Source organism: Vulpes vulpes, chromosome 11 (assembly GCF_048418805.1).
Source record: "Vulpes vulpes isolate BD-2025 chromosome 11, VulVul3, whole genome shotgun sequence".
Classification (NCBI taxonomy): domain Eukaryota; kingdom Metazoa; phylum Chordata; class Mammalia; order Carnivora; family Canidae; genus Vulpes; species Vulpes vulpes.
The window spans coordinates 43478856-43496211 of record NC_132790.1 but is presented as its reverse complement, the minus strand read 5'-3'; the positions used below and the strand labels follow the sequence as shown (position 1 = coordinate 43496211).

The 17356-nt window shown below is 37.3% G+C and overlaps 1 protein-coding gene across 14 annotated transcripts in view; it reads left to right on the top strand.

Annotated features, from left to right (window-relative positions):
* The window catches only part of MRE11 (MRE11 homolog, double strand break repair nuclease), a 72571-nt gene that overhangs the window by 27286 nt on the left and 27929 nt on the right, over positions 1-17356 (top strand). For all 14 annotated transcript variants that reach the window (XM_072726189.1, XM_072726192.1, XM_025993242.2 and 11 more), the window contains 4 exons: positions 559-685; positions 3480-3580; positions 4791-4964; positions 12808-12870. In XM_072726189.1, the coding sequence (XP_072582290.1) occupies positions 559-685; positions 3480-3580; positions 4791-4964; positions 12808-12870 (465 nt within the window). The remainder of the gene's footprint in view (positions 1-558; positions 686-3479; positions 3581-4790; positions 4965-12807; positions 12871-17356) is intronic.

Sequence of the window (17356 nt, the reverse complement as noted above, 5' to 3'; positions counted from 1 at the left end):
AGAGCCTGCCTTGATGAGAGGGACTGTGACTTCTAAATAGGTTCTGTGTTTTAAAGGTAATCATTTCTCAAAGGTGACATATTGGATTCTTTTCCTGCATGGATTTTCCCAGCATTTCTTTCTTAGTTTGAAAGTATATCCCTAAAATGATAGACCCATTAACTAATGCATCTAGGGAAGGCATTTTGTTTCAGTGGAGAATTTTCTTTCTTTTAAAAGTTTAAATATTTATGTTTAGCAATTTCACCTCCTTTCCAGATGGTACTCTCCTGGTGCCTAGGCTGTTACTGTCATAGGGAGATGTAGTCATTCAGACTTGTTCTTGGGTCCATTAATTCTTGTTGTATCTTGGGTCCATTAAGCAAAACGTCTTGTGTAAGCTCTTAAACCTTTGAAGCTTTATTTTCTCAGTAGAATAAAACATAACACCATCATGATCTTAAACATATATTGTAGAACATTAATTTATTTAATTTAAAAATATTGAGCATAAACATAAATAACGAAAATTGGTAAAATGTTGTTTCTAGACCTTCATAGCTTATTTTGTATTTCCAGGTGGACTATAGTGGAGGTTTTGAGCCTTTCAGTGTTCTTCGCTTTAGCCAGAAATTTGTGGATCGGGTAGCTAATCCAAAAGATGTTATCCATTTTTTCAGGCATAGAGAACAAAAGGAGAAGACGGGTAAGCTAATTATTTTCACAAATTAAAAAAATGCTTTGTACAGGGTTTACAAAAAAATCAGTCTTCAGTAAAAAGTAGCAAATAATGAAAACATTTTTATATGATTATTTCTAATATCTTAGACTGGCAGTGGAATAATTAAATCTCATCTTCTAAAAATCAGTAATCATTTTTAAACCTGTGGATATCAATAAATAAAGGGGATACTTTCTCTGCAGATGCAGTTTTTTAAAACAGTGCTGCTTAGTAACAGTGCACACAGACTTAAGAGATTTATTGCTCAAGATATATATTATTGACTATACATTATTAATGTTCAGAGAATATACTTGAATTTTGCATCAGGTATTTCAACTTTCAGGTATACACGGTTTAGGAAGACTCCAGTCTTTTAGAATAAGAGGTGTCTCATAGTTTGATGTTTCTGATGATCAGATAATTAATTTCTAATTAAATTTCATAAAAAACTAATTGCCCATATTTTAATGCCTTTATAAAAATAGGTCATCCAGCTGAAATAGTGCTTCTTCCTAAGAAATATTGATCATGTGAAATATAGAGTCTCTTTAAAGCTTTTGAGTCAGAATTTAAAGACAAAAATATGGCCCTTATTTATAGGTAAAGCTATTTAGGTTTTTATTAACGGAGATTTAGTGAGCTTCAATTTTCAATGTCAGATTGTGACCAAATGCTGTTATGTTGTTATTCGTTCAGATATATAAATGGAACTCATAAAATACTGTTTTAGGAAAACATCCTTATCAGATAATTATTTTTTTATCCTGTGAATTTTAACTAGTTACTTATTGATAGTGGTTTACTTTAATTATCTATCCTTATCAATCCCTTGAGATTTTATGGGTGAAGAATTCATAATAATACATAAAATAAAACTAGTACATTGTTACTTGAGTTTCATCCATAGTCAGTTTTATTCTAATGATTCCTTTTTGGTCTAAACATAAATTGCTAAATGGAAATAATAGCCTTTTTGTGTATTTTATTGAAAACTTTTTTTTTGGCCAGTTCTGACCCTTAACTACATGTGTGACACTGTACAAATAACATAAGCTCTCTGATGTTTGATTTCCTTGTCTGTGAAATCAGAATAATGACTGAGCCTGCCTCATAGAATCATAGTGAGGATTAGATGATATGATGTGTGTGAATAGTCTAAACATAGTATCCAGCATATAAAATGTAGTGATTATACTTATGAAGCTGTATTAATTCTACTGTCTTAAAATTTAAAAAAGATTTCCTTTCACTTACCTTCAGCACTTTGTAAGAGGCACACTAAACTTTGTTCCTCTCTAGCCTCCAGGCTGTGGTACTTATTTTTCTTTTTCCAATTTTATTTAATGAATCTGGTTACTTAGTGAATCTTATTCATTCTCCAAGTCTTGGTTCAGATGATGGTAATCTTATTCATTCTAAAAGTCTGATTCAAATGATAGGTACATTTGATATCTGCACATTATTTTCAACCTTCTCTGAGAAGAATTAGGGTATTTCTTCTCTGTGTCATACTCTATTCTTACCTCTCGTAGTACTTCCCACCTTTATCATAATCATTTGTTCTTATGGGCGGGGATGTCTTTTCACCATTTTGTTTTCATGGCCAGGTCCAACATTTGCTAGACAGTTAATATTTGTTTACCTGACAGAGGCTATCAGCAGAGTAGGTCCTGGACCCTATGCTTCTTAGCTTCCTACCCAGTATTCTTTGTATTCTTTACTATTTTTGAGACAGCTCTCCTGCTTAGGAATGCAGCAAAAGTGCTGTAAGCATACATCCAATTAATTTGTCTCAGAATATTAGAAAGATACATACTTAAGGGCTGAGATTTAATTAAGTGAATAATTTCTGCAGTTTCATCAAGTATATTCTTTTTTATTTTTTTAAAGATTTTATTTATTTATTCATGAGAGACAGACAGAGAGAGAGAGAGAGAGAGGCAGAGACACAGGCAGAGGGAGAAGCAGGCTCCACGCAGGGAGCCCGACGTGGGACTTGATCCCAGGTCTCCAGGATCACACCCTAGGCTGAAGGCGGCGCTAAGCCACTGAGCCACCCGGGCTGCCCTCATCAAGTACATTCTTTTTTTTTTTTTTAATTTTTTTTTTTTTATTTATTTATATTTATGATAGTCACAGACAGAGAGAGAGAGGCAGAGACACAGGCAGAGGGAGAAGCAGGCTCCATGCACCAGGAGCCCGATGTGGGATTCGATCCCGGGTCTCCAGGATCGCGCCCTGGGCCAAAGGCAGGCGCCAAATCATTGCGCCACCCAGGGATCCCCATCAAGTACATTCTTAAGTGAAATTGGCTTACTTTGTTTTGAACTGTGTAGTGAGTGTTGTAGAGTTCCAAGATACTGCTTTGACTCTTAATAAGAACTGGTGATTTTACCAGCAATTGCTTTTGTATTATCAGGGCAAATGGCACTGTAGTGGAACAGATAAATAGCATCTTGGTGTCGTTATGAAACAAGTTTTGTCCCTGAACAGCCCCTGAAATGGTCTTGGAGATCAGAGGTCTGAAGTTCACCCTGTGAGAATAGCTATAGGAGACATAAGAGTTGGAGATAGGAAAAGAAATAATACATTTTGAGGAAAAGACTATGGCTATTAGCAAAAATGCCATGTTTTTGCCTCAAAATTTACCATGATAAGCTAGCTGATCATTAATAAAGTTTGGCCATACCTCCTCTACTGAGCCAAACCTGCCTTAAGTTTGGGCACTTTAACACTGTCACAGAAGCTACTATTTTCCACGGACTTCTTTTTTTAGGAGAAGAGATCAACTTTGGGAAGCTCATTACAAAACCTTCAGAAGGAACAACCCTAAGAGTAGAAGACCTTGTAAAACAGTATTTTCAAACTGCAGAAAAGGTAATTTTTTAATTATAGCCTACATGTTGAATAATGGCTACAGTAAGATAACAGACTTTAATTTAGGATATGTATAATTGGCACTTCAAACAAAAGGGATCCTCACGATGTTTCCATGAACTAAGTGGGACAATAGTTAATTACACTCACTTCTGGTTACTCTATATCAAGAAAAATTAGTGCTTAATTGATCGTGTTACTATTATTGTGGCTATTATTGTTGATGTTATTCTCCTTTTTCTTTTTCTCTCTACTGCATATTTCTGAATCCAGGATTTACCTCTCTTGCATCTGCGTGTAATTTCAGAACTACTTTATTAAGACAGCCATAGGATGGTGAAGCTACTTTTATTGTCATGAGTTTATGCCACTTTAAGATCTGGTTCTATTAATTGCCTTTTGCTGCTGAAACAAATTTCTACATTCTTAATAATTGAAAATAACACAAATTTGCATTGGTTCTGTAGGTCAGAAATCTGACACCAGTCTCACTGGCCTAAAATTGAGGTGTTAGGGTTGTGCTCCTTTCTGGAAACTAGCGAAGAATCCATTCCCTTATCTTTTCCAGTTGCTAGAGGTGTCTACATTTTTTGGCTGATGGCCTCCTCATTCCACCTCCAAAGCCAGCTGTGTTCCATTTCTCTGGCCATTTTCCCCCAGTTAGATCTTCTCCTAATCCCTCCTTCTGCCTCCCTCTTCCACTTTTAAGGATGCTCATGATTACACTGCACCTACCTGCTTAGTCCCTGGCAATCTGATTTTACAGCCAGCTGGTTAGCAACCTTAATTCCATCTGTAACCAGCTGTAATTCTCCTTTGCCATGTAACATATTCATAGCTCAGAGACTAGGATGTGTACATCTTTAGGGGGCCATTATTCTGCCTACTACATTGATTAACCTAATCTCTTAAATCATCATTTACCATTTCAGGACCCTACATCCCAACCACTCACGCCTCTGCATTCCCACCTGTCTTAAACACTACTCCGGTTTCTTATTTTTACTTATTCTGGCCCATAAAATTTATTAGTAGGCTTATTTACTGTCCATTGTTTTGTTTTCTTTTGTTTTCCCTTCAGCAGCTAGATAACTTTTTTCTCTTTTCCCCTGGTAACATTACACTGTAATTTTCTTGGCTTATAAAGAATTATTTGGTAAGGAATAGATACTCATTTCTATATCCACTGTGATTTGTACCTCTTTTACAGAATGTACAGCTCTCACTTCTAACAGAAAGGGGAATGGGTGAAGCAGTACAGGAATTTGTAGACAAGGAAGAAAAAGATGCCATAGAGGAGTTAGTGAAATACCAGTTGGAAAAAACACAACGATTTCTTAAAGAACGTCATATTGATGCCCTAGAAGAGAAAATCGATGAAGAGGTAACTGATTTGGGGTAGAGAAGTCTAGTTAAACAAGCTCTCCTTAAGAGTAGCTCTGACTTTTCTATTAAACTACTGTTTAACTACTTGATATTCTTAGTTTCCAGTCTATAAAATCAAGTTTGTAAAATGATGATAAAAGTAGAAAAAGTCTAAATAGAATCTTAAACATGATCGATACCCATTAAATGTTAGCTTTGTTCCCCACAAATAGTATCTTCCCTTGAAGATCATGAAAATGCTTTAAAATGAACCTTGTAGGATGAAAATTCCTGTTCTTTTCAACTTTTTAGTAAGTTTTGTCTGAGATTTTGAATTTCATCTAGAACATGCCTTCTCTCTAAGCATAAAAACAGTGGAAGGATCAGAGGGAAAGCTCTTAGTTTTGACTGGAGAGAAATTGTAAATGTTGCATGTCAAATTATCAAAAAAACAAAATACATTGAAAGGGAGAAAAACTTATATGGAGATAGAAGAAAGATTGATATGCATAATATTAAAGTACCTTAGTAAATGTTAAGAAAAGTAGTAAACATTTCAATAGAATAATGAACAAAGACATGAATGAGGGGTTCACGAAAGAAATACGAATGGTAATAAGCATATGAAAATGATGTTCAGAGGAACTCACATGTAGTTTTTATTTGTCAAAGTGACACAGCAATTTGAGGAAAGTATTTAGTATGCTGCTGGTGGGAGTAACAAGTTTGAGCTGGTATACTGAAAGTTTATCAGTGTATTTAAGAGGTTTAAGATTTATCCTTTAACTCAGCCTTTTCCCAAGACAACAATGAGGTAGAAATTTGTGTTTGAAGTAATTTCTCTAAGTGTTGTCTGCAATGGGGAAATTTGGAAAGTGTGGTTAATGTTGGCGCACACACATACATCTAGATACTATGCCGCCATTAAAAATTACACTTCTGAAGAACATGGAGAAATATTTTCAATGTTATGTGTTGAAAGAATGCCATAAACGTAAAACTATATACACTATGATTCCAGTGATTTTTATTTTCTATATGTGTGCGTGCATGCAAAGAATGGAGGAAAATACTCCAAACATTATTAGTAGTTATATTCAGGTAATGGGATTATAGGGGATCATTTTCTATATCTTCTAGATTACCTGTAAGCAGAAGAACAAAACATTATTTTTAAAACTTTAAAACATTGACTTTGATTTTAGTGCTTTTAATTAATTAGTCTGCATGGCTCTCTTAAAACCTTATGTCAGTATGCAACTAGTAATATTCCACTGCAAGTATACTGGGTATTTAGGGTTCATAAATTTTTGGCAGGGATGTATTTCTCTCTTAAGTACCAGAAATAAAACTTGACCACCCTGCCCAAATGTAAATATAAAACTATAAAACTCCTAAGAGATAACATAGGAGAAAATCTAGATGACATTGGGTGTGACAATGACACCAAAGATACGATCTGTGAAAGAAGGAATAGATAAGCTGAACTTTTATCAAAATGAGAAACTGCTCAGTGAATGACAATGTCAGAAGAATGAGAAAACATGCCACAGACTTAGAGGAGAAAATACCTGTAGGAGACACATCTGGTAAAGGGCCATCATAAAAAAAAATACAAGGAACTCTTAAAACTTAGCAATAAGAGGGGCACTTGGGTGGCTTAGTAAGTTAAGTGTTTCTTGGTTTTGGCTTGAGCCCCAAGTCAGGCTCCTGCTCAGCACGGAGTCTGCTTGTCCCTCTCCCTCTCCTCCTCCTCTCTGCCTCTCTCCACATTGATAGATAATCAAACAAATAAAATCTTTAGAAAAACCCCAAAACATAGCAATAAGAAACCATTAACCTGACATAAAAACAGACCAAAGACCTTAACAGACATCTTGCCAAAGATATACAAATGGCAAGTAAGCATATGAAAACATGCTCTATATCATATGTCAGCAAGGAAATGCAGATTAACAATGAAATATATACCACTATGCACCTATGAGAATGGCCAAAATCTAGAACGCTGATAACACCAAATTCTGGTGAGGATGTGAACAGCAGGAACACTTACTTATTGCTGGTGGAAATGTAAAATGGTACAGTCATCTTGCAAGACAGTTTGGCTGTTTTCTAAACAACCTCCTATACTCTTACCATATGATCCAGCAGTTGTGCTCCTTGGTATCCTACCCAGAGATGTTGAAAGCTTATGTTCGCATAAAAGTCTGCACACAGATGTATATAACACCTTTATTCATTGCCAAAACTTGAAGGCAACCAAGATGTCCCTTCAGTAGGTGAATGGGTAAGTAAATTGTGAAACATCCAGACAAGGGAATATTATTTAGACTAAGAAGAAAGGAACTGTCAATACGTGAAGAGATATGGTGGAAACTTAAATGGGGATTACTAAGTGAAAAAAGCCAATTTGAAAAGGCTATCAACTGTATGATTTCAACTACACAATACTCTGAAAAAAAAAACAAAACAAAACTATAGAGACAGTAAGGTGATCGAAGGTTGCAGGTGTTCAGTGAGGAGTGAGGGAAAAGATGAAGAATAGGTGCACAGAGGATTTTTGGGTCAGTGAATGCTCTGTATGATGCTGTAATTTAGGTGGATACATGTCCTTCTATCTTTTTCCAGACTCCTAGAATGTAGAACACTGGGAATGAACCATAATAAAAGCTATGGACTTGGGGGTCAGGGCCCCTGGCTGGCTCAATTGGTGGAGCATGCTAACTCTTGATCTTGAGGTCGTAAGTTTGAGCCCCTTCCCCTTGTTGGGTGTAGAGATTACTTAAAAATCTTAAGAGAAACAACAAACTTTGGACTCTAGGTGGTTATGATGTGGCAATATAGGTTCATCAGTTAGAACCAATGTACCAATTCTGGTGGGGGGAAGTTGATAAGAGGGGAGTCAATGAATATATGGGGCTGGAGGGTATATGGGAAATCTCAGTATCTCCCTCTCAATTTTTTTGTGAACCTAAAACTAGTCTTAGAAAAAGAAAACAGCACAGAAGCAAATAACTTGAGCATCTCCACCTGGAGAGCTATCACCACTCCTGAGAGGGTGCATGAGGAATGGGGGGGGATGTAGCTCAGAGCATGGACTTGATCAAACCACCTATGTTCAAAATCAGAACACTTGCTACCTATGTAAGCATCAGTGAGTTTTTTAACCTCTCTCCACCTGTTTCCTCAATGTAACATGTGTATAATAGAATCTCCTTTAATATTGTTTTGAGGATCAAAAGAATTAATACATGTAAAGTCCTAGAACATTGGCGACACATGGTACCTCCTCAGTATTTTTACTCTGGCTCATTTCTGTGAATGACCTAGCACTTTTGGTATGGTATATCCTACCCAGAGCCCTGGTACATGCTAATCTGTTTTTAAAAAATAATTTGTAGGGCAGCCCCGGTGGCTCAGCGGTTTAGTGCCACCTTCAGTCCAAGGCGCGATCCTGGAGACCCGGGATGGAGTCCCACATTGGGTTCCCTGCATGGAGCCAGCTCCTCCCTCTGCCTGCATCTCTGTCTCTCTGTGTGTGTGTGTGTCTCTCATGAATGAATGAATGAATGAATGAATCTAAAAAATAAAAATAATTTGTATCCCTTCTCCCAAATCATAACAATACTGTCATTTCTTTCAGCTTAAGCAACCAAAAAGAACCTCTCTTCACTCCCATTTCCCTTTAGCTACTACTCAGCTTCTTTGTTTCTCTTCTATTGCAGAATTGCCTCAGAGTTTTCTGTATTTGCTGCCCTGATTATTCTCCCTCCCCTTTCCTTTACACCCATCATGCAGGTGTTTTTTTTTTTTTGTTTTTTTTTGTTTTTTTTTTAATTTTTATTTATTTATGATAGTCACAGAGAGAGAGAGAGGCAGAGACATAGGCAGAGGGAGAAGCAGGCTCCATGCACCGGGAGCCCGATGTGGGATTCGATCCCGGGTCTCCAGGATCGCGCCCTGGGCCAAAGGCAGGCGCCAAACCGCTGCGCCACCCAGGGATCCCCATGCAGGTGTTTTGACCTGTCATTTCAGGAAACTGCCTACATCGAAGTCAGCAGTAACCTCCATTGCTGAATCTATTTCAGTTCATCTGACATCTCCCTTCAACTCTAATTTTTTTTTAAGATTTTATGTATTTCCTTGAGAGAGAGAAAAACACATGCGTGCAGGGGGAGGGGCAGAGGGAGAAGCAACCCTCCCCTCCCAACAGGATACCCCCCCAAGACTCGATCACAGGACCCTGAGATCATGACCTGAGCTGAAGGCAGACACTAAACTGACTGAGCCACCCAGAGGCTCCCCCTTGAACTCTTCTTGAAACCTTATTTTCTTTGGTTTTAGGACCTCATACTCTTCTGCTTTTCTTCCTGTCTCACAGTACATACTCTCAGTTTCTCTTGTTGGTTTTCCTCATGTCTCCCGCCTCTTAAATTGGGAGAACCCACAACTCAGTCCTTGGAGCCCATCTTCAGCTACATCCTCCCTTTGTAATCTCATCCAGTTGCCTAGATTTAAATTCCATCTATTTGGTGGTGATTTTCAAAAGTCTAGCCCAGACCGCTCCTCCCAACTCAAGATTTCTGCAGCCGGCGGCCCACTAGACATTTCTGAGGGGATGTTTGTTTGTTTGTTTGTTTGTTTATTTAATCTTTTTTTTAAGACTATTTATTTATTCATGAGAGATGCAGAGAGAGGCAGAGACACAGGCAGAGGGAGAAGCAGGCTCCATGCAGGGAACCTGATGCGGGACCCGATCCCGGGACTCTGGGATCACACCCCAAGCCAAAGGCAGCCACTCAACTGCTGAGCCACCCAGGCGTCCCTCTGCAGGGATGTTTAATGCAGACATCTCACACCACTAACATTCCCAGTCTGAATTGCTGATTCTCAGCTTTTGTTCTATATGTTGACTCTTTGTGTCCCCTCTATCCTGTCTTGGCATTACTTCAGAATGTGACTGTTTGTCCTGTCTTTATCACTACCAGTGGTCCATTGCATTGCCATTTCTCACTTAGATTATTCTCATGGCCTCCAAACTTGTCTCCCTTTTCTACTCTTGTCCTTCCTCCACCACGCCCCATTCTGTCCTCATTTCAGCTGTCAATGATACTAACAGTTCAAGTCACTCTTGCCTTGAAAAAAAGTCCTTACGGTTTTTTACAAGACCCTATTCAATCTGGCTTTCTGTTACTTTCTTATTTCATATCTGCTTGAGCCACAGCAACCTCCTTGCTATTTTTCAAAGGTAACATGCATATTTCTGCCCCAGTGCCTTTTTTAAAAGATTAAATTTAGAGAGACAGCAGAGGGAAGGGTAGAGGGAGAAGGAAAGAATCTCAAGCAGTGTCTGAGCTGAGCACGGACCCCAACGTGGGGCTCCGTCTCATGATCCTAAGATCATGACCTGAGCGGAAAGTCAAGTTGTCAGACACTTAACCAGCTGAGCCACCTAGGCACCCCTGCCCCACCCCCTCTACACAAATCTTTTCCTTTGATTAGAATGTTCTTCCCTAGTTACTTACAAGATTCATTACCTTTGCTTATAAGTTACCTTCTCACTGAGGCCTTGCATGATCATTCTATTCAGATGTGATCTCTCCTCAGCATTCCTTACCTTCCTTTTTTTCTGCATACTTATTATCTTTTGCAAAACTTTCACAGGTTCAGATATTTGAAGAATTCATGACTCCACTGAGCATACTCATTTAAGATTTTCATCTTCAGGCAAAGGATATTATGCATCAAGAACAGAGTATCGGCAGGCATTAGAGACCTGTGAGAAGCCAAGCATAAGCTTCCCGTGTTCTCATTTGCACACAGTGGCCCCTGGATTGAACACTAAGATATGTGCAGAAGTTCCCAGGGCATCTTTTATGCCCCTCTGGTCTCATAATCAAGCCATGCTTCTATCTGGTTATGCAGGTTGAAAACTGTCAGTAGATAAACATCAGTAAATAAATGGCTCCCTAGAGATGACAGTTTTCTTTTCCTTTTAAGATTTTATTTATTTATTCATGAGAGACACACAGAGAGAGAGGCAGAGACACAGGCAGAGGGAGAAGGAGGCTCCATGCAGGGAGCCCAATGCAGGACTTTATCCCAGGACTCCAGGATCATGCCCTGGGCTGAAGGCAGTGCTAAACCACTGAGCCACCTGGGCTGCCCGAGATGACAGAGTTTTCTAAGTCTAGCTGTAAATTAACAGCTAAAACACAATATAACTTCTTATTTTGTTTTTGTTTATTGGCTCCAAATGTGGGCACACAATCCTCCACTCCTTGGGGGCAGAATTTCTGTTTTGTTCATTGTCGTATTTTCAGTTCCTGCAGTGATCCTTGGCACATAATGGGTGCTCAGCAAATAGGTGCTAAGTAAATTATTAAACAAATAGAATTTTTCCCTGATTATATAACTATGCTATAAGAGCCTGTTGGGCATGAATTAAAAAAAGAAAAAAAAAGAATCTCTGGTATCCCTTTTGGTTCCAGAATTACTATCAGCAAACAGTAAACATTTAGTAGTTGCCTTGAAATGATTTCCAGAGGCCCACCCACTTCAGATACTTTTTTTTTTTTTGAAGATTTATTTATTATAGAGAGTGCAACACATGAGTGGGGGAGGGGTAGAGGGAGGGAATCTCCAGCAGACTACCTGCTGAGTGCAGAGCCCTATGTGGGCTCCATCTCATGACTCTGAGATCACAACCTGAGCCAAAATTAAGAGTTGGACACTTAACCTACTGAGCCACCTAGGTGTCCCCGGAAACTATTTTAGAGAGCCTCCTGGATATCTTACAGCCAGGTATATAAGAATGATTTGAGCCATGTAATAAATACTTCAAGCCTCTGAAAGAAGAGATTTTTGCTTTTAACTATTTTACTGAAGTATAACACCCATAGATAACAGTTTTTCTTTTGCAGTCTACTAGACTGCAGAAAGTCCATTTTTCAGTGACAGTGGAACATTTTGGCAACAGTTTTGCTTAGGGCCTATGTGTGTGTGTGTGTGTATATATATGTGTGTGTGTATATGTATATATATATATATATATATATTAAAGTACAATTTTGAAATTTTAATGTAAATCACTAGGAAAATAGAACTTCTTGCATCAGTCTTTTGTGAGACAAACTGTACTTAAATTTCCATGTTTTTGGTGCAGCCACTCTTTAAGTTTTGTCAGAAAGTTAAAAATAGATCTACCCTACAACCCAGCAGTTTTGCACTACTAAGATACAAAATACAGATCCAAATGGACACATGCACCCCAATGTTTATAGCAACATTATCAGCAATGGCCAGACTGCGGAGAGAGTCTAAATGTCCATCAACTGATGAATAGATGGTATAAATATATGTGTGTATATGATGGAATATTACTTAGCCATCAAAAAGAATGAGATCTTGCCATTTGTAACAACATGGATGGAGCTAGAGAGTGTATAATGCTCAGTGAAGTAAATCAGAGAAAGACAAATCCCATAGGATTTCACTCGTATGGAATTTAAGAAACAAAACAGATGAACATATGGGAAGAAAAAGGGAAGCAAACCATAAGAGACTTAATGATAGAGAACAAATTGAGAGTTGATGGGGGAGGTGGGTGGGTGATAGGTATTAAGGAGGGCACTTGTGATGAACACTAAGTATTATGTGTAAGTAATGAATCACTAAATTCTACTCATGAAAGCAGTATTACACTATGTTAACTAACTAGAATTTAAATAAAAATTTGAAACAAAAAATTCCCAAGTTTTATGTTGTAATGGAAAGCATTTCTTAATCAGCTGTAGGCCGTTGTTTTACGTTTCCACGGTAGAAATAAGCAACATTTGCGATTTACTGTTTTAATACAGGTACGCCGTTTCAGAGAAAGCAGACAAAAAAACACTAATGAAGAAGATGATGAAGTTCGAGAGGTAATTTCTGATATAAATTCCTGTGCTTGTGTGTCAGTTTGTTAAACTAGAATGACTAGTAGGTTTGTTTAGAATAGTCAGTCCACGGACATTTGGTGGATATGACTGAGCAAGAATTGGCTTAGGATAGCTGCCTTTGATTTACATCAATTCAGCCTACCAGTATTCTGCTTGCCAACATCCAACCCCCTTTTTTCATTTTGCTTCATCTAAGACGTATTTAGTTGTGTGATGGAGGGGAGCATATACAACAAAAGCCCTTAGTGATCAAAATTATACATAAGTGCGATCAGAGCATCTTATTAGAGTAAGATAAAATCTTGCCCTACTTAGCTGATATTATTTTGGGCCTAAAGGAAGAAACTTAGTATTTTGCTAGCAGTATTATTGTAGATAAATATATAGTGTCCACTTGGCTTTCTAAAATGTTGCAATGGGCCTGACACTATCAGTGTTGTCTTACTCAGTCTCTGCAGTTTAGGAACTTCTGGTTAGCACCCATTTACTGAAACTTCTGGCCTCTATCTGGTACTCAGTGAATGCACCGTTGAAATATATTTTTCTATTTTCTGATAGTCTGTGGTGTTTTCTGATTGCTATCTAGTATTTAAAGATTATTTTACAACTAATTTACTGTTGGGATTTTGTCTTGATTGCTTTCCTTCATATCTCTTACAGCCTTGCCATTCTACTTTGCATTAGCAATACAGATGGAATACATGGTTCATTCATGTCCACTAGGAACTCTCACGTTAGTAGATGAGGTAGACATATGTAGAAAGAAAATATTAAACCTTAGCATGACCTTAAGGGTCACTCTCACTGAATTAATACAACAGTCCTGCTAGTCCACTGTCATTTTCCTAAGTATTTCAGAACTGCCCCTGACAGGTGGTGAATTGGAAAGAGCTGAAGCACTTGACACATCCCTCAAATTAACTTTTCTAACTTCCACTGTTTTCTCTACTACAAACAAAAAAGAATTATTTTAATGAGCCACCCTTACCTCTGCCAATCCCCACCCTCTAAATATTTTTTGCCTTGTTATAAGCACACTCCTTAGGTCAAAGTCAATACCTGGGACACTAACAAGGAAAAACCCTGCCTACGGAGATGGGGACTCCTACTTTATTACTTTTTTATCTGAACTCTCTTCTAAAGGAATCCCTATTTAGTGGTTGATGTACTGGTGACCACTAGGTATTCCCACAGCCTTTCAGGTGAAGCAGTTTCAGATACTGACAGAGGAAAAATCAGCTATTGAATAATTCTTTGGTACCATCTCTAAATGCTATGAGATAGACTTTTTTTCTTTCTTTTTAAAATAAAATTTCCAAATTTATATCTCATTTACTTCATCATCTGTCATATCATACTGGCTGCTTCAGATTTTAGGCTGATCCAATAATGCCCTTGTGTGGAATGTGAAGGAATTGGAAAGTGGTATTTTGGGTGTTATTTTTCTCTTCTGTCTTATTACAAAAATTTGATGCCCTGTGCTTACTGTGGGAAAGTTACCCCCTCCAAAAAAATTATGCCCCAGTTCATTAGAATATGTAGAAATAGGAGCAGTCTAGTAACTCAGTTAATAACCTTTCTTTAGAGAGAATCCAAGAGGATAATCTCAGTGTCTAATTTTGTGAGCTTCATGGATTTCTTCCCTTTGTACAACTTAACACTGTCTCCATCTTGTAATACAGGGAATTTTGCCGGAAAGGGCAAATGTTATTCATTAAATTTTTATTTATTGAATTTTTTCTAGGTGTGTGTCATTTACACTATTTCATTTTATTATTATTTTTTAAAGATTTTATTTATTTGACAGAGCAAGAGAGCACAAGCAAGGGGAACAACAGAAGGAGAGGGAGAAGATCCCAGGATTCTGGGATCAAGACCTGAGCCAAAGGCAGATAGATGCTTAAGCTGTTGACCCACCCAGGTGCCCTGGATCACGTACACTATTTTAGTTTCCATTTTACAAATCATACTGAGACCACAGTAAAGGTTATGTGGTGGGGTGGAATTTGAACCTATTTTTGCCTTCAAGTCTAGACTTTCTGTCATATACTATCCTATCAGAACTGTATATTATAATAACATTAATACAATGCATGGCCAATGAATGGCTAAAAGTGGGAGATTTCTGAAAGTTTTTGGTGTGCAGAACATCAAAAATCACTGTTCCTAAGAAGCGCAGATGCAACTGCTATACCATTTACAAGATGGTTTTTGGAAGCTAAGAGAAGGAGGCTCTAGATTAGGGATCCCTTATCGTATTTATATTTGTATTCATCTTACAGAGCACCTTAAAGTGGAAGAGTGTTTGCTAAATAGTAAGAACGAATGCTAGAAGAAAGAAATCACTTCTGGTTCTTGGGTCATTTAAACTTGACTAACCATTTCAGTTTAACAAATTACAGAAATAGGTCTTTACATGCCCTTTATGTTTGGAACCCTTAAGCTAAGTTTTTCATTAATCTTTTAAAGAATAAGAGTGAATATTTTCTACAAGAAAGGTAGTAGAAGGCATGACAAATTGCATTTGGGAGTTTTTTAGAAGAAAGCACTTTTGGGTTTAGATTTTTCAGCTATATTTTAAGAATTCAGCAGGTTAATTGGGGTTTCCTGGGTAATTTGCCAGCTTGCCATTTGATGTTATAAATGATCTTTATCTTTAGCATACTATTTAGGACTTGTAATGGAATTTGAGACTTTCGCAAGCTTTAACTCCCAGGCATGTAGAATCATTTTGCTCAGGACAAGAATCCCAGTACCATGTTTAAGTTATTTAAGCAGACACAAGCATTAGTCCTTCCAAGAGGCTTTAAAACCTCTTGTTCACATTGAAAAGCTCTAAGTATTTTCTTTAATTATAAGTTCACGTTTAAATAAGAGATCAAACAGTAAATATTTTAGGTTTTGCAGCTGTATATGGTTTTTGTCACCTATTCTTCTCTGTGTGTGTGTAGTTGTTGTTGTGTGTGTGTTTTTTTTTTTAATAATCCTTTAAAAATGTAACATCTATTCTTAGTCTGACTCATAGTCCAGAGGTTACCCAGCCTCTGATTTCCTGTGTTCTACCTGAATTTGAGGCAGGGTTGATAGCCTCTTTTGAACTGCAGTACTAAGCACTATCAACAAAGTGAAAAGGCACCCCACAGAATGGGAGAAGATATTTGCAAATCATGTATTTGGTAAATGATTAATATCCAAAACATATATTGTAAAGAACTCCTAAAATTCAACCACAGCAACAACAACAACAACAAAAAAAAACAATTTAAAAAGTGGATGAAGGACTTGAACAGACATTTCTCCAAAGAGAATAAACAGGTAACCAATAAACTCATGAAAAGATGCTCAACATCACTCATCATTAGCAAAACGCAAATCAAAATCACAAAGCCACTTCACACTTACTAAGATGACTATTACAAAAAAGCTAGAAAATAGTGTTGCCAAGAATATGGAGAAATTGTAACTGTTGTGCATTGCTGGTGGGAATACAGAAGCATCTGAGAAAAATAGTATGAGGATTCCTTAAAAAGTTAAACAGAATTATGTGACCGAGCAATTGCATTGCTAGGTATTTAGCCCACAGAATTGAAAGCAAGAACTCAGATATTAGTACACCCATGCTTATAGCGTTATTCACAACAGCCAAAAGGTATTAATAGTCCAAATGTCCATCAAAAGCTGTATGAGTAAACAAAATGTGTATGTGTGTGATGGACTTTTACTTAGCCTTAAATGGAATGAAGTTTCACTCATGCTATAGTAGACAAACCTTGAAAACGTTATGCTAAGTGAAGTAAGACTTGTGAAAGGAGGAGTATTATAGGATTCCACTTAAACGAGATCCCTAGAGTAGTCAAATCGTACAGACAGAAAGAATAATGATAACAAAGGGAAGGGGAAGATTAGGGAACAGGGAGTTATTTTTTAACAGGTATGGTGTGTCAGTTCAAAATGATGAAAAAGGTCTGAATTTGAATGTTGACGATGTTGCACAACAGTGTGAATGTGCTTAACGCACCTGAACTATACACTTTAAAATGGTTAAAATGCTCAATTTTATGGTATGTACATTTTGTCACAATTTTTAAAAAAACCGTGTAATACCAGGATAGTATATGTTCAAATCTCACAAAAAAGCAAATGGAAACATTGTCCTACCAGTGGCTCTGGACAATGGCTCTGGACCTATACTCATGAGGTAAATTAGAATTCCACTGCTAATTCTTAGAAGTAATGACTTCGGGTATATCAATAAACTACAGGGTCTGTTGCACAGAAAAGTGGAGTTAAAGTATTTGAATGTAATGTTTGAAATGATAAAATGAAGATAAAGTATTTAGACAAAGAGAAATATAAAATTTGAAAATGATAGTGGGTAATTCATTCCAAGAACTAATCATAAAAGGGCATGTGCATTTTAAATTTTTGCTAGATCCTGCCTTATCACCCCAGAGATATTACACCAGTT